This window comes from Megascapheus bottae, chromosome 24 (assembly GCF_031878675.1).
Source record: "Megascapheus bottae isolate mThoBot1 chromosome 24, mThoBot2.hap1, whole genome shotgun sequence".
Taxonomy (NCBI): Eukaryota; Metazoa; Chordata; class Mammalia; order Rodentia; family Geomyidae; genus Megascapheus; species Megascapheus bottae.
Window position 1 is genome coordinate 20,740,831 of NC_143532.1, and position 17,728 is coordinate 20,758,558.

The window sequence follows — 17,728 nt, forward strand, 5'->3', positions numbered from 1 at the left end:
GAAATGCCAACCCAGACCTGGGCCGGTCTACCTTCATTGCTTAGGGAGGAGTGGAACGTGGTTACGAATACTGAGCAGGAAAGGGCAAAGGCTCTTCCCCAGAACTTCAGGAAAGGCCATTGTTTTAGATACGCCTCTTCTTGGCCCAGTACATACAAAGGCTCTGGAAAGGAGGAAGAAGGGCAGACCCATCTCAGTCAACAAGGTCTGCAAGGTTCCAGAGTCCAGCATTCCCTCCAGGACCCCCTGGGACCTCCATAACAATCCCAAGGTCTCCTGGTGACAGACAGCTCCACTGACAGCCTCACATTCCCAGTGCCAGCCTAGCCCACACGTGACTCTTGCAGCTGTCATCAGGTGGCACCAAGCCTCTCAAGTGCTCTTCCTCCCTCCCAGGTGCTCCCAGGGTGCAGTGGGGGCACAGGTGCTCCCAGAACTCTTCACCAACAAGAAGGAGAGCATTTCTGAGGACTGTCTGTACCTGAATATTTACACTCCTGCCAACTTGACCAAGAACAGCAGGCTGCCGGTGAGCGTGGTGACCACTGGTCAACACTGGTTACTTCCGGTATCCGGGGTCTCAAGGGCAGGCTGAAGGGGATGGGGGCAGCTGGAGGAGAGGCAGTCCTGGATGGGAGGGATTTGGGGACTCAGAGCTCCCAAACCCCAGTTTTCCCCAGTCACCACAAACATACAAATACCTGGAACACACAGCATGATTGCTCCAAGTCTTCTGAAACTAATATCAGAACGGGAATGATGACCTTATGCTTTTTAAAATTATCTTTAAATAGCTACACAAAGGAGTCGTACACTTCACAAAACAGTTCCTGAATTCACTGGAACTTGGTCAGAGCCACCTCATTCAGCATTCTCACCTTTCCCTCCCAATCCCTTCCTTTCAGATACACTTTTTACATTGGAAATATAATTTAATTTGGAGTTATGCTTAACTTGGCATTTTTGCCTCTATTTTTATTGTATTTTATAGTCAGGTTACAGAGGGGTCACAGTTACATTCGTCAGGTAATGGGTACATTACTTCTCAACCTTGATACTCTTCCCATGTTTTTGTCCCCCTTCTCCTCCCCATCCTCTCCCAACCATTTTATTTTTCTCCTTCCCGTCCCTATTTTAAATGAACAAATAAGTATATATATGATCTACCAGGTGAAAAGTCAGATGCAGTAACCACATGAAATTAGCCATAAGTGGAAAAAGAGAAAAGAAATAGCTTCATAGTACATTAAGAACAACAATCACAAAGATAAACCTCTTGCTTTCATAGAGTTCATTTCACTTACTCTCATCCTCTAGGACCATATATGTACATGGCTTTTGAGGTACTGTGATCCTCTGCTGGGAGAATCCTAGATGTGCACTATCTTGACTGCATTCTCCCACGCCTCCTCATCTGATGACCTTAGTTAAGATTACAAAGGGATTCCCAGAGCAGCTAAGACATCATTTCCACTAGCAACAAGTCATTCTTGTTACTAGAAACGGAGGCTCAGATGGGAGCCACACAGTAGGTGGCAGAGCCATACAGTAGGTTTCTGATGTGCTGTGCTCTTTGACGTAGACTACAAAAGCAAGTCGTGTGTGGTTTTGCTGCATCCACCACAACGAACTCCTCCACTGTCTTGTGCAACCTTCCCTGCCTCATGAAGAGGGGAGGTGCAAGTCAGGCGCTATTTGAGAAGCACTTTCCTTAACTTTGGTCAATAATCTGGGGCAGGTTTTGTAGCTCCCTTTTACCCCTAATTGCCCTTGGCACTCGCCAATGGCACAGTGACTCAGCCTTCCTGTAGAAAAGTAGGGCCAGAGGTCAGGCAGGCTGCCAGTGGCAGACCACATGGTGGTGGACACGGCAGGATGGTGCTGGATCACCCTGCCAGGGGCCCAGGACTGGGGCAGGAGATTGTGAGCTGGATTAGATGCTGGTCCTAAAGTACTCTGTGGTGCACAGAGCATCATGGGATTTACTCCTTTACTGGAATACTACTTTAGCTCCTGTCCTGGGTACTCAGAGCCCCCCCCAAACATAGTCAGACTTGGGATCAGGAAAAGGAGAAGCCTGAGCCCACACCCGAGTCTTGCCTTCAAAGCTTTACCATCTGAGCTGTGTGGACTTGTGATAAACTTCTTCAGGAAGTCAGGAGCTACCAGCCCTTGGGTTCCTCTCTCATTACAGGGGACCTTGACTCCCTGGAGGAGGCAAGATTATAGGGGAGGGTTAATGGGACTTTGGGTGTGGGTGGTGATAGATACTCCAGGGATGTTCACAGCTTCTAAAAGTACAGAGTCTAGGTTTCAATCTTGGGTCTGTCATTGACTTGATAAGGGACATAGACAGCCTTATAACTTCTCAGCCTGTTCCTTGAAACCTGTGAACATCGGTGCTAACTGTTGTGCTTTAGCTCAATCCTGGCTGAGCTCTTGAACCTCAGAGATGAGGATGCACTAGCGTGAGAGCCACAGGATGGCGCTCCTGAGCTCCCTGCTGCTCACTGTGCAGGGGTCATGGCTGCGGGGCTAGATAGCTTAGTGTGCGTGTGTTGGGGCCAGAAAACCTGGGTCATGTCTTGCCTATACCAAGTATTCGCTGTGGGATCTTAGGCAAAAATTCCCTCGTTTCCTATTTGTCACAAGTTTAGAACTTATTTCGCTTCTAGTGCTTAGCACCATTTTAGGTCCATAGTTCAATTAGGAGTTATCTTCTTATTGCCAGTCTTATTACATTATTATTTTTTATCACTCCTTTTTACTCCTTTTTCTTATCTGGTATATGAGCTGTTTAAGTCAAGGCCCATGAATTAAATTGTTTGTCTTCTTTGATCCTGCAGTCCTCTAATAGCCCCTGGTAGTAAGAGGCTCTCAGATAACCTTAGTTTAGACTTTCTGGAGGAGGGTATGTGAGATGGGAAGAAGACGTGGGTGTGCAGAGGAGGCAGAGGAGAGGCACATTAGTGCCCTGAGGCACTGCTGGGTCTTGAAATAACCATTCACTTATGTAGAAGTTTGGAATGCACTGCTGAGAGCCAGCGGAGGTGAAGCAGAATTGTGCAGAACGCCCTTGCTTTATGGTTATCTGGATGGGAGAGAACAGGACATCCTTGACCTTCTGTGTTCATGGGACAACCATCTCAGCTTGAAGAGCTCTGGGAGGATACGGCACTGAGGAAGAGTGGAGAGAAGGGAGTGTTGAATGGATGATAAGCTAGGCCCTGGTGGGATAACTGGGGAGGAGAAAAGAAGACACCTGTCAACTTTGCTGGTCACTGGAGTTGTCTGTGACTTTGAGCCACAGCCTAATGTAGGAGATGATTCAGACAGCCTCCGACTCCCTAATTCTGCCTCCTGTGTCCAGGTGATGGTGTGGATCCACGGAGGTGGGCTGTTGGTGGGCGATGCATCGAGCTATGATGGACTGGCCCTCGCTGCCCATGAGGACGTGGTGGTGGTGATCATTCAGTACCGCCTGGGCATCTGGGGATTCTTCAGGTAAGGTGTTGGCTTATCATCTTTGCCATTTATTCCCAAGATGGACTGCTAAATTTGATACAATAAAATTCTAGAAAGTGTGGAATGATAAGGGAAACAAATTTGAATAGCTCAGAGCCTGAGAAAGTATAAATCTAAGAGTATGTGCTTTCATCAGATTGCTCTGGAGCAAGAGACCTTCACGTTTTCTGCAGCTCACAGCAGCATTCATGCCATTGTCCTCAAACCCTGGGGACCTGCACCTGTGGCTTCTTTTCTCTTGACTTACCTTCTTGGACTATGGTTATTCCGGGCTTTCCTCTCATGAGATCTGGGCCACATTCTCACTCTTTTTTGAACTGATTGTAGTTTCCCAGAAGCTGACATATCCATCTGTGTTTACAATATGCAATGTGTGCAGAGTGCAGTTAGTTATTTTGCATGGTTTTCTTCCAGACCTGCTCTAGCCTGCCTTCCACCACAGTGATACATAGTGATCTCAGTACACAGCTGCTGGAAGAATTAGAGCAGAGCCCTGCACAGGTCATGATGCTGGAATGAGAGGCAGAGGAGAGGCCTGTGGCAGGGGTGCAGAGCCCAGCCTCACTCTGGAAGGCTCACTGAGAGACTCCAACACACTGTGGGGCCAGGAGCCCAGAGTTCTGCTGTGACTCAGTCCTGCCCTGCCTTCCCTCCTGGGAGTCCTGCCCTCACAGCTGTGTCCCCCCTCCCACCTCGATCTCGTTCAGCACAGGGGATGAGCACAGCCATGGAAACTGGGGCCACTTGGACCAGGTGGCCGCACTGCGTTGGGTCCAGGACAACATTGCCAGCTTTGGAGGGAACCCAGGCTCTGTGACCATCTTTGGAGAGTCGGCGGGAGGTGAAAGTGTCTCTGTTCTTGTAAGTGTTCCTCACACCAGATCTTCATAGGCCTGTTGAATCATGGAGACCAGCCAATCCACATACGGGACCTTTGCTTACCAAAGCTGAACTCAGGGGTGACTGGACTTGCTCTGCACCCTCTGCTGATGTGGATCCAAGGTCCAAAACCTCTGTGACCCCTCAGCAAGCTGAGCCTGTGTCCTTGGGTCCTAAGAATTTCCAGTAGTGCTTGTGACAGTTACCCTGGTCCTAACTTAATTGACTTTGCTATTATTTTAACATTAGAACTACCTCACTCGTCTTAGGAAATAATGTAGGGTGGGATCTGCAAATATGAAAGCCTGAGCACAAGGCATGGACAGGATCATTATTTGGCTCCAGGTAAGTTCTACCTGTTGAAGAGACTGAAACTCAAAAGAGGAGGAGCGTCTTTTTGGAGGAAGCTTGATCTCCATGCTCGAGGAGAATCACAGGAGTCTGGGCCTCTGGCCCAAGATGTGCTGGGGGAAGTTGGTGAAAAGGAGGAGGAGGAGAGATGAAGTGGGGGAGGATGAAGAAGACCTTTGGGTCATAGAGGTGAGAAGTCTCAGTGGTGTGCATGTGGGTTGAGTCATGGAAGAGCCTGAGCCCCTGGGAAACATGACACATACCTCAGAGTTGAGCACAGGGTTACCTGGATTTCTAGGATTTTTTTTGTTTTGTTTTGTTTTTCTTTTTTCTTTGCGTATCCTGGGCTTGAGCTCAGGGCCTGAGCACTGTCCTTGGATTTTCTGAAGGCTAGAGCTCTACCACTTGAGCCTCAGCACCACTTCCGGCTTTTTTTTTGTATATGTGGTACCGGGGAATCGTACCCGGGTCTTCATGCATGCTAGGCAAGCACTTTAACCACTAGGCCAAACTCCCGGCCCCTGGATGTCTAGTTTTTATTTTTTTTAAATATGTATTGGTTTTGGAGACTAATTCTCAGGAAAAATTCATGTACTTTTCTCACATACAAAAAAAGGAAAACTCAGATAATGCCATCACTTCCAAGAAGAAAAATGTCCTCCCTGGTCCTATTACCTAAGGATACCCATGAGAAGTTTTAGACATACATTTCTGCAGTCTTCTTCTAAAATCCCATATTCTCTTTCAGCAATCCATCTATGAACCCATCCTCAATTTTTCTCTTCATTATGGATACATTCTTTTATGTGATCATTTTTTCATCAACGTTATAGTATAATATAACATTTGTACAATTGTCTGTCATATTATCAATAGTGGTTATTTAGTATTCAGTGAAAAATGGAAGATTTCACATCTCCTATTTTTATTATGTAAGCACTCTACTCTCAAATTATACCTATATTTGATCTTGCTTTAATGACTATAGACATACTCATAATTTTTTAATTTATTTAAACTTATTTTATATTTATTTTATCATTCATTTATTTAATTGGTTTCATGATTTATTTTTACCCAAGCCAGCCATCAATGGCGATTCTCTATATACGTTTGCATAACTAGATTGAATGTCTTACTCACCATGCCAGCCTTGATGATTGAGATAAAATCTTACAATCCAACACCCCTCCCTAGAGTAACCACAAATTTACTATTTCTTATTCTCCATCTCCTGAAATACATGGATTATAAGTGCCAGCTACTACATTAGGCCTGAAAGATTTTTTTTCAGCTTATAGTAATGGAATCTGGGGGTGTTTTTAATCATAAGCAACATGAAAATTCTTAGAAATTTTATATCTCTCCATGACCATTTATCTAAATATAAATCATGAATAATGGAAATGCTGAAACTGAATTTACCCAATTATCTTTTCAATACTTTGGTTTGTTGTGAGGAGTCTGGCCCCATTCTTCCCATTCTTCCCTAGCCCAGGGCACTGTCCCTGGGGAACCTAGGCCAGGAGAAGTCTGAGACACAGGCCAGGACAAGTGAGGAGCCATCATGTCATGGCCACAGAACATGAAGGAATTCTGGTGAACGTCCAGGGTAGTAGAGCAGATGTCGGGGGGTCTCAAAGCACATGATAGTAGCTGCCCTAGCCTGTGAACAAGAAATATCCTCTTCACCTCTTCCCTTCCAGGTGTTATCTCCCTTGACCAAGAACCTCTTCCACAGGGCCATTGCTGAGAGTGGTGTGGCCCTCATGCCTGCTCTGGTCAGGACGGAGAATGTCAGGCCTATAGCTGAGGTAGGTCTCACCCTGGACAGCTCTGCTCCCTGTCCTCCATTATACTCTAGTCCTTTAGAGATTCTCCTGTAAGATTCAGCTAGGATGCTCAAGGAGTCCTTGAAGTGAGCGTGGCGGGGCAAGAAAGCTCCATTAGACTCAAGTTTACCTCTCAGTCTGCATATTGTCTTTATGTCAACCTGTCACTCAAGCCTCCTGCAATTGTGCCCATGTGAGTGTGTGGGAGACAGTGGATGCCTGAGGAGTCCCTTGTGCTCACGTATCCTGGTAGGATATGGCATCATGCTCATGTATGAGTGAGGAATCTGAAGTGCACAGGTGTGGACTGGCTTTCCAAGTCCAGAGATGAACAGTAGGTGGAAGGGTTAGCCTTGACAACAGCTGGAACTTTGCGCGTCATTCAAAATGGCTACTTTTCAAGCATTCAGCAGTGAGAACGTTTTTCAAATTTTTTTCCTTCATGGTGCTTGGTGTGGACGGTTTGTCTACTTTAACAGAGATAAGGTAACTCAGACACAGATAGTGTGTGTCCTGCTCATGCCAAGATTCCCATTAGACACAGAGGTATCACCTGGTGGGTTGCAGAGCCACACATGCTACAAGAATATGTTTAGCTGCCCCTGCCATCTTTAAGAACTGGGCTCACAACAGGAACCGCCTGATGGAAGGCAGAACACTGCTCTTGACCTCTGTGGCCTGTGATCTCTGCAGAAAATTGCCATCATGGCTGGCTGTAAAACCACCACGTCAGCTGCCATGGTTCACTGCCTGCGTCAGAAGACTGAGGATGAGCTCTTGGAGGTCACCTTGAAACTGGTAAGTGCCTCCTTCTTGGGATCCATCCTATGAAACTAAGCCCAGGATTCACCCATTTACTGTCCTCTGGCTGCACACATATTCTGCCTTGCAGATTGTCCAAAACTACGTCTCAAGAACAATGTCAGACTTCTGACCCAATTTAAGATTTTCAGTTTAGTTGTAGAAAAACACATATGTCCATTTAGATGGTGATGAAAAACACGTGAAAACCTCCATTTTTTAAAAAATAAAACCTTAATGCTTTTACATGCTAATTTTCAGACATTTTAAAACAAGGTTGCATGCTTCCACATGTAACTGTTGACTTGGATTTAGAGAGTGGAATTACTCAGGGTCTTTTCAAGTACATGTCACAAATTAATGTTTTTTTCATATAGAAATTATCTAAATGGTGGTACAGTTTCTGAGCTATTCCATTATTTAAAGGTTTAGGATATCTATGTATCTGTACACCCATTCACCTATCATTGACACATTAAACTATTCCTTTTGTCACCTCCTGTTCATTTCATCCATCTATTATAGATCCTTCCACCACTTCTCCTCATTATTTTTGCCTTTCCTTCACCCATGAGTCATCTGTCCAATCCAAATCTTATACTCCTTCATACTCTTCCAAAAGCAGTGATTTGTTCCTCAGCTGCTGTAGTAACATCGGCTTATCAATAAATCCATCCAACTCACTAGATGTGTACCCTCTCTGCTTAGAAATCAACTCTTGCAAAAATAGTTTGGTGGCAAGCAGTTGGGCTGACCCTGTTTTGATTTCACCCTGCCATGATGCCTTCTAAATAGCAGCGTGGAAACGCACCTGTAGGCAGGTGCAGAGAGTTCATCTGCTGTCTTGCAGGGGGGATTCCTGGTGGATTACCACGGCCCAGCAGAGGGCTGGTGAGATCGGGTCCCGATATTCTTTGTGCTCGGGGACCTGGCGTCTGCAGGCACTGTGTAGTTTGCTGAGTTCATGAAGTGTCATAGGGTGGACATGGACACCGGAGGTCAGGGCAATGTCCTCTCCTGCTAGAACATCCCTTATCTTGTCCTCCACAGCTGTGGCCATGAGATTCCCCTCATTCCACCTTTCCCTCAGAGGAAAGCTGAGCTGAAGTTGCCAGGGAAACAAGTAAGGAAAAGGTTGAGGAGGAGAACTGTCTCAGACGAAAGACGTTCACTCCAGAGCTGCCAGCCCCTCATTGCCCTGCACACTGCCCCTGCCCAGTGGGGCCCATGTGGCATCTGCTTACAGCTGCCCCCAAGCGAGGACAAACAGGAGAATCTGCTCTGGTTCTTGCTCAAAGGTCAGCCTGCTCACAGCTGTCTCATTCTCTGTCTTTACAGAACCTGTGTAAGCTTGATTTTGTTGCAGACCCTAAAGAGGTAAGAACCTCAGCTTTCTTAATTACACGTTTTTTTGTTTTTTGTTTTTTTTGCCAGTCCTGGGCTTGAGCCCAGGGCCTGAGCACTGTCCTTGGACTTTCTCAAAGCTAGAGCTCTACCACTTGAGCCTCAGCACCACTTCTGACTTTCTATGTATGTGGTTCTGAGGAATTGAACCCGGGTCTTTGTGCATGCTAGGCAAGCACTTTAACCACTAGGCCAAACTCCTGGCCCCCTTGATTACACGTTTTGAGTCTTAACATTTTCTTAGTTCCAACTAGTTATACATTCTTTGTGGATCCTATTGTGTACATGGTTGTGTATATTTCTGTCATTATAGGTATATTGTTGAGGCTGAGATGGGAAGTAACTTGCTAGTTAACATAGCCCGTAAACAGAAGCAGAAGTAGCATTCACTCTGTACTCCCAGTCCAGTGCTCTCCATCAGCAGTTAGTTCTCTGGGTTTGGACATACCTTTCTCACTTACGTTTCCTGCACCCAAGATGCATTTGCAGAAGGAGACTGCGCTAGACCCTTCCACCATGAAGAGGATGAAGTCACTGGCTAAGGGTCAGGGTCCTTCCCTATGGAGTACAGGTCTCTCAGAAGGTCACAGGATGGATTTTGGTACAGGATGGAGCTGAGAATTTTAATTTTGGGGAGAGCATCCTCCTAGAATCCATTTAACCCTTTCTCTCCTGCTTTCCTCCCTTGTACCTCCAAGGACTTGCCAGATTCTTTATACTGTGAACTGTAAGCATTTTACAATTCTATCCTCTCTAGCTCTATCCTTAGGGATCCTAGCTCTCCCTTAAAGAACTTGTAAGGGCAAAATAAGATTCTCTCAGCCATCCATGAATGGTGTAGGAAGCCCTTACTATATGATAGCAGCTGGGATATGGGCATGAAATAGACACAATTCCCTTCTGCCTGGAGTATCCCCTCCAAGTTAGGGTGGATGGTTGGACAAGAAGTCCATAAAAGAATGAACAAAATACAAGCTGAGACAGGTGCTGGTGGCTCACTCCTGTAATCCTAGCTACTCAGGTGGTTGAGATCTGAGGATCACAGTTCAAAGCCAGCCCAGACATGAATGTTCAAGAGACTCTGATCTCCAATCCACCATCAGAAAACGGGAATGGGTAGAACACTAGCCTTGAGCTAGAAAGCTCAGGGAAAAGTGTCCAGATGCTGGGTTCACACCCTACAACTGACCAAAAAAATTAGTGTTTCATTGAAGTAAGGAATGAAGAAACGAGATTTTAAATGAGAATGAAGATGGCTACTGGCTTGTATATGGACTTCAGTAGATTCTACATGTAATTTTAAGAAATTATGCATTAGTACATAATTATGTGATAGTATGTCTTTAAACAGGCACCTACACACACACACACACACACACACACACACACACACACACACACGAACATTATGGGGAGAGATTGTGAATGTACTCTTACAGGCACTTAATTGTGGACTTCCCCTACAGCAATGGATCACTGTCTGCTAATTCAGTATTCATTGAGATAGACAGATAGATAGTTAGATAGATAGATAGATAGATAGATAGATAGATAGATAGATAGATAGATAGACAGATTAACTAGAGAAACAAAAAAGGACTTCAATGTGAAACATGTACTGTCTGTGCTATGTAATTTCCCTTGAGATTTTTCTTCCCCCCTTTTCAGCCATTGTCATGTAACCCTGTTGGCTCTTGTCACAGTACTCCTTTGGGGGCACACAGACTTAGACTCCACAAGATCCTAAGCTTCTGTGGCTACAATCACCACCGTCTGTGTGCTGCCAAAACCTCTATTCAGAGACAGGGATGGAGATACCATCTTGGGCAGCGTATTCCCACACACCGCATTTATTTCTTCCCAGCACACTGCCTTCCTGCCCACTGTTGTTGATGGAGTGCTGCTGCCCAAGACGCCGGAAGAGATCCTGGCTGAGAAGAGTTTCAACACCGTCCCCTACATCGTGGGATTCAACAAGCAGGAGTTTGGCTGGATCATTCCAATGGTGAGGATATGCAGAGCTCTTGACAGACATCACCCCAGACACATCGTCAACCCCCTCTGTCTCACTTCCGTTCCCATCAGCTCTCTTTTTCTGTGTCTTTAGTACATAAAAGAGTGATGCTTATTGTCAAAAGTAGCTTTGCTGCTGTTGTTGTTTGGAGGTCCTGGGACTTGAACTCTGTGCCTAGGTGCTGTCCCTGCGTTCTTTCGGTCAAGGCTGGCACTTTTACCACTTGAGCCACAGCACCACTTGCAGCTTTTTTAGAATAGTTACTTGGAGGTAAGAGTCTCATGGACTTTCCTGCCCAGGCTGACTTTGAACTGTGACCCTCAGATGTCAGCCTTCTTGGTAGCTAGGATTAAAGGTGTGAGTCACCAGCGCCAGGCAAAAGTAGATATTTTAATGGGAAGGTTCTCTAGGATGGACAACTCGCCCCTGATGGTGGAGCCCTAAAACTCCTCTTCCCAAGAAGTATCTTTGCTTGAAGGATCCTCAGGTAGACATGAGAGTTGTGTAGATGGAAATGCCTACGTCATCGGGGGAAGGTGCTGGGGCCCAATGGAGTCAGGCTGGAGTGCAACCATTTCTACTAACACAGGACTCACAAGTCTCACAGACTCCCCTGACCACAGTGTCTACATGGCTCTCAAGTGTCTACTTACAAAGCTTCATGGATAGTTGCTTCTTTTTTTTTTTTGGCCAGTTCTGGAGCATGGACACAGAGCCTGCTTGCTGTCTATGAGCATTTGTTTTCCCTCAAGGCTAGTGCCCTATTATTTGAGCCACAGCTCCACTTCTGGCTAATTTTTTTGTGGTTAAGTAGAGATAAGAGTCTCACAGACCTTCTGACCTGAGCTGACTTTGAACTGCAATCGTGAGATCTCAGCTTCCTGAGTAAGCTAGGATTAGAGGCTTAAGTCATGGGTGCCTGGAAGTTGTTTCAGTGTGACTTAAATTTGGCTTCTTAAAATTGTGGAAGGCCTTTTTTAACTTCATGAATAAGCAAGTAAAATAGTAGGGTAGGTTTTATTCAATAATGTGATTACACTTAGGAAAATATCTACCTCACGACACACAGTAATATTTGGGGAAGATTCAAGGCTGGATGAGCTTTGGGAGACCCTGTAGCGTGAGAGATGAGTCCATATCACTGATTACTGAATTTAAGAGCACACATATATACACATGCACATGTGCACACACATAAATATGCACATGTACACATGTGCACACATTTGCAACACTTACATATATGTATGCATATATACACATATACCTATCGAAGAAGCAGATTTTTCTCTCTCTTCGTAATCAGATATAGAGGTACAATTATGTTAATTGACATTCGGCCTTTATCTTCTGCAAGAACTGGAGAGAAATCATCTCCCCAAATGTTGACATTTTAAACAGGCTTAAAAACTTACCAGAAAAGTTTGCCCTGAAATACTTAGGAAAGTTTGGGGTAGAAAAGTGATTGAAAATTGACAGTGATGTAAGTAGCTGGGCTAGGAGAGGATCATCTGTCTGCTTCTCATTTGGTTTGCTCCTTCAAGCAGGCATTTGAGGGGGTAGAGTCAGTCTAAGACGTAGACTGGAATTTCTGGAGCCATGCTGCAGTTGGGTCAGCCCTGTGATTAATTTGGACAGGATCAGTATACACTGGGAGCTGTGCCGTTCTCACGTCAGAAGGAATTCTGAGCTATGATGGTTGAATCTATTTCCTTGGTCACTTGAGTCTTTGAATTGTGTCTTGTGTTCTCTTCCTTTTGGTTATCGGCTTTTATACTATAGACATGTGTGTTCTCAAGTATTCCTTTGATACTGACTGACCTCTGTGTCCTCTGCTAATACAAGTTTTTGAGGTGTTCCCATTCCAATCCTACATATTTTATATGTCAATCCATTTGTTTAATTGTTTTTTTTGTTAAATTAGTGAAAGATGCATGCGCATGGTAACTCAACAAAAAATTGTAAACTTTGTTGTTTTGTGCAGTGACCTACGTGTGCCTTCTTTATCAATTCTGTATGATTCACAAATATATACCACTTTTTTCAAAACAGGTTTGGGGCTATCCACTGGAAGAGGAAATGGACAAGAAGAAGGTCTCGTCACTGCTGCGGACATCTTACCCTATGATAGTAAGATTGGAAGGACTGACTCACAGGATTGGTTGAGAAATCATGAGGGGTGGGGGTAGCCTCAAATCCCAAATTAATCATGGCAGAGAAAGAAAATGCTAGGATTTAAGGGTCCTGTCCTCATCTCTCTGCCTTTCTTAGCTTATCAGCTCAGTAGAACGAAGCTGTAGACACACTGCATGTCAGTGGAAAAATGCAATGACTCAAGGACAAGTGGGAAAAGATATATCTGGAGAGCTGGTCAAAATCCTGAGCTGCCTCAGGATTTTATCCAAAAGCTTACATAAGGAGTTGAGGGGAGATGATTGCATGGGCAGTACCAGGCGTGTCACAAATTTGGGAAGCTGGCCTTTACTACATTTGGATGAGTCTTGTCTGCAGGTTGTTGCATGTCCTGTGTTTTGTGCATCTTACAAAGATGTACTGACATGAAAAAAATCTTAAAACTTGTATCTTCTTTTCTATAGTTAATTACAGCTATACAAATGATTCTTAACTTTCTGTAGACACTATGTTGCTCACCAGGTATGTGGTCTCTTTCAGAAACTTTCTGAAGAACTGATTTCAGCATCCGTTGAGAAGTATTTGGAAGGAACAGATGACCCTGCCAAAATGAAAGATCTTCTGTTTGACTTGATGGCAGATGTGTTGTTTGGAGTTCCAGCTGTGAGAGTGTCCAGGAACCACAGAGGTGAGATCCAGGAGTCACATAGGAGAAGGGTGAAATCTTCCCACTCAGGATTGGACCCACCCACCTCCTGCCATAGACCCATGAGATCACTGTTGAGCTTCAGGACTTGAGCGCTGATTTGAGAAGGCCTGGGGAAGGGGCTCTCCTGTGTGGTTCTGCCGCTAGAACTCTGTAAGGAAAGGATCCAAATGCAAGTTGTTAGTGTGGAAGGGGATCCAGAAACCTAATTAGAGCTGGAGGCCAATGGCTGATGCATGACCAAACCTGTGTCCACTGTGGATGGCTGGAGCCTGGAGCTCTGGGAAATATCTCATGGTTTCCTGTCTGAGAGGCAGGTAGCTGGGTAGTAATCAACTGACACACACTGGTTGACAGCTATCCCAAGCGACAATTAATTCCACCATGTTTTGATCTTCTGTAGTCATGGATAGATTCAAGAAAATGATGGATAGTCAGAGGCTAGGCTAACCTCTTCAAGTTCTACTTGACCTTCAAACACCCTTTTAGTGGATTTCAGCCATACAATGATGTCTTCTCAAGGTGCACTGATAAAGGCAATACAAAGGAATCAAATAATTCATTGTTGACCCTCATGCCGGGATGCCATATATTATCAGTGGGGAAGGGTGGCTGGGAGAATAGAGAGGATACAAGTGATTGATTAGTATATTATTTCCAAGAACAGATATGTTAAAAATGAGCCACTCTTATGCAATACGTTCATGCAAGTAAAAAAACAATTACAATTTAAGAATGACTTTAGTGGCTCGATATATAATGATGTATAGCAATGACAACATAGTGTATTAAAAATAGAGTGAAATATGATCCCAATTTTGAACATAAAGACATAGGTGCTAAATGACAAAGGCATCCAGGAGTGTTGAGATGATTCTTATGGCATTTCACTCTGAGTGTTTCAGTTTTCCTACTATGCCCGTTGGGGATGAAATGTGCAATGTCTCCCACAGTCTCTCTCAGAGTCTCACTGGGAGTCATGATTCTGGCAGGTGTTGAGCTCCCCAGGCTGTGAGATCCTCGGTGGATCCATAAGTGCAAGAGATGGGGTCCAGTGATCCAGTCCTCAGGAAAGAGGGCACTTTGGGCCTCTGGTGATGAGAGAAAGCAGAGAAGTGGAGAGAAGAGATGTCAGGACAAGGCAGGTCCACCCTCCTCTTGTCCCTTGTCCTTGTCACCTTGACACTTTTAAGATGCCTTAGACCAAGCAGGAAGCCACCTATGTGAGCTGACTGAATAGGAACCCTGAATGCTGCGCTTTCCTGAAACACAGAGACAGCTCCATCTCTGTGTGAGCACGTGTGTGTGTGTGTGTGTGTGTGTGCGCGCGCGCGCGCGCGTGTGTGTGTGTGTGTGTGTGTGTGTGTGTGTGTGTGTGTGTGTGTGTGTGTGCATGTGTTGATTTTTAGTTAAGCAGCTTGGAATTGCTTCTCTATTCTCTGAATGCATGAGAAAGCACTAGAAATGTTCCAAATATGCTGGACACAAATTACCTATTAGGTTATGGATATTCTTGAAGTAAATGGGAATTGGTACATTATAAATAAAGCCTCTGGTAGTACATCTGTGGCTTAAAGTGGTAGAGTGCTATCTTTGGGCAAAAGTGCTCAAAGATAGTGCCCAGGCCCTATGAATGACACAAAATAAGTTAATCAATAAATGAAGCATCCCGTGTTTTCATTGTATTTATTCTTTTCTTGCAATGAAGAAACTTGAATTTCAATTCCACTTCTACTTGTTATGCAGCCAAAGGGATTCACTGGGCTTTCTTGAGATTCTGTTTCTGTTCTGTTCAGGCAAGGCTGGCCAGATGTGTGTTAACTGTGCACGAATCTATTTCTTCACAGACGCAGGAGCCCCTACCTACATGTACGAGTTTCAGCATCGCCCAAGTTTCTTATCAGACATGAAACCCAAGATGGTGGTAGGAGACCATGGGGATGAGGTCTTCTTTGTGTTCGGATCCCCATTTTTTATAGGTAATGGCTCTTTAGGGACTGTGAATTTGAAGTGGGGAGACTTGGATTTCGGGATTGGCTGGTGTCTTTGAGCAAGTTTCTTCCCATCTTTTTATCTGTTTATGGATTCCTTGATGCAGGGCTGAGCTCATTGGCGGGTCCCTTTCCTTTCTCCTGCTGAGGCATGCATGAGGAACATGCGCCTCCCTATGCCCCAAAGCCACAGTCTCTCGCCACTTCTGACCTGTGAAATCAGGAAGATGGGTGGTGGGTCACCTGCAGAGTTTGCTCCAGAGAAAATCCAAGCATTGTTTGTTTTCCTACTGACAAGTGCCCTATAGAATGTGAGTGAGGGGAAAGGAGGTATTGTTGCTGAGCATGAACTGAATGCTACAGGCTCTGTCCATCTGCCTATGCCTATTCCTATGCCTACAGTTCATACATTCTCCCCTATAATAAACTGAATAATATGAGAGTAAAAGAAAACCTTTCACAAGTGACACTGATACCTTAACTGGCAACAGTTATATATCACTTGTGACCCACTTCCTGCACCTCATAGCATACAAGACCCTCTGGTGATTCCAAGTTGGGTAACTCCATGCAACATTTGAAATTCTGTCATTTTACAGGCTTGATGAGTGGCTCTATGTGTTAGGAAATTGAAGGGAAGAAAATCTACACACTAGAAATCTTCCAAAGTAGAGAATATGCTTACAACGACACACTGACCTGAGGGAGGATCATCTGGGAGATGGGAATGGAGGACAAAAGTCTCAGATTGGTTGTGTATGCATTCTTGAGTTCTGCATCAGCCATTCTTAGCCTGAGAGTGTGGACCAGTTCACTAAGATCATCTTATATGACAGCTATTGACTAAAGGCACAGGGAAAACACAGTCTCTGCCTTTCTAACAAGCTGCCATGTGATGCCAACACTGTGGCCCCTGTAGTAGGGAAACACCTCTCCTTTGTCCCCACAGAGGGCACCTCAGAAGAGGAGAAAAACCTCAGCAAGATGGTGATGAAGTTCTGGGCCAACTTTGCTCGGACTGGGTGAGACTGGTGATCAAGATGGGGTTGAGATGGTGGTGGAATATGGTGGGCCAAAACCATTACAGAGGGAGGTTTTCTAACCAGAGCTTTCCCCCAACTGACAGTTGTCCCCACAAATGGAGAGAACCCTGTCTTTACAGATGCATAGGACTCTGGGTTGAGACAAGATGAAGGACTTCTGAAAATCATAGAGAAATGTGGGGACCACAGCAGCTGTAAGGAACGTCTGTTTTGCTTGTGTTCTCAGGAACCCTAATGGGAAGGGGCTGCCCCATTGGCCAGAATACGACCAAAAGGAAGGTTACCTCCAGATTGGCATTCCCACCCAGGCAGCCCAGGGGCTGAAAGACAAGGAAGTGGCTTTCTGGACCCAGATCAGTGCCAACGAGGCAGCAAAGAGGCCCCGCCATGGAGAACACACTGAGCTGTGAACAGGAGGTCCAGTCAGCCTGAGGAGACTGGAGCAGCCAATGCAGGCACCTGAGACCCAAGATGTTTGTAGGCCAAAGAGCCATCTTACTGTGGAGGCTGGAGAGTGGTGTGGTAGGGGTGAGCCGAGGCCATTGAAACAGCTATGACCTTGGTTCTTTAAATAAATGTTCCTTTGGGAGATGAAATCACTATTTGTGTCACAGACTGGAGACAAGCCCATTGCACTCAGAGAGAGAAGAATAAAGAGACTGGAGCTTCATGGGATGAGGGAAAGGAATCATGAAGGGAATAGAGGATCATGGGACAAAGGGAAGGAGCCACAAGGGAATAGAGCATCATGGGATGATGGGAGGAGCCATGAAGGGAAGAGAGCATCATGGGATGAAGGGGAGGCTTAGTAAGTCAGAGTACACTGATGTTTAATGACACAAGTCCATTGCAAGGCAGGTAGGATGTGATGTCCAACTTGTCATCCCCTTCCAGGTTGATGATACCATTGCCCAGAGATGGACTCTAAGAAATTTCAGCCGTGATAAAGGCTACATGAGGGCTACTAAGAGCGTATACAGCCCCTGGAACCACAGACTCAAGGTTTCTTCTCCACAGTTGGCTGTCAGGTGCTCATGAGTGAGAGTAAA

General features: G+C 45.2%; 1 protein-coding gene and 2 long non-coding RNA genes across 3 annotated transcripts; all 3 read left to right on the top strand.

Moving 5' to 3' along the window:
- The first annotated feature begins 443 nt into the window (after nucleotides 1-443).
- LOC150047110 (liver carboxylesterase 1-like) lies at nucleotides 444-12,271 on the top strand. Its single transcript, XM_090357066.1, has 8 exons — nucleotides 444-529; nucleotides 3,371-3,504; nucleotides 4,233-4,386; nucleotides 6,462-6,569; nucleotides 7,281-7,385; nucleotides 8,727-8,765; nucleotides 10,657-10,797; nucleotides 12,164-12,271. The coding sequence occupies exons 2-8, from the start codon at nucleotides 3,374-3,376 to the stop codon at nucleotides 12,269-12,271; spliced, it is 786 nt and encodes a 261-aa protein (XP_090213192.1). The 5' UTR covers nucleotides 444-529; nucleotides 3,371-3,373.
- Nucleotides 12,272-12,857: 586 nt separating this feature from the next.
- Nucleotides 12,858-15,641, top strand: LOC150047111 (uncharacterized). The gene is made up of 3 exons (XR_016539557.1): nucleotides 12,858-12,936; nucleotides 13,480-13,627; nucleotides 15,493-15,641. It is a non-coding gene; the product is annotated as an uncharacterized LOC150047111 (long non-coding RNA).
- Nucleotides 15,642-16,215: 574 nt separating this feature from the next.
- Nucleotides 16,216-17,279, top strand: LOC150047112 (uncharacterized). Its single transcript, XR_016539558.1, has 2 exons — nucleotides 16,216-16,658; nucleotides 16,906-17,279. It is a non-coding gene; the product is annotated as an uncharacterized LOC150047112 (long non-coding RNA).
- Nucleotides 17,280-17,728: the final 449 nt, after the last annotated feature.

Excerpts from the sequence above, each read along its gene's own strand:
- LOC150047110 (XM_090357066.1), top strand. The coding sequence starts at position 3,374 with ATGGTGTGGATCCACGGAGGTGGGCTGTTGGTGGGCGATGCATCGAGC. Across the intron at positions 3,505-4,232 it reads GGCATCTGGGGATTCTTCAG|CACAGGGGATGAGCACAGCC; the intron begins GTAAGGTGTTGG and ends GATCTCGTTCAG. Across the intron at positions 10,798-12,163 it reads TTGGCTGGATCATTCCAATG|AACTGGAGAGAAATCATCTC; the intron begins GTGAGGATATGC and ends ATCTTCTGCAAG.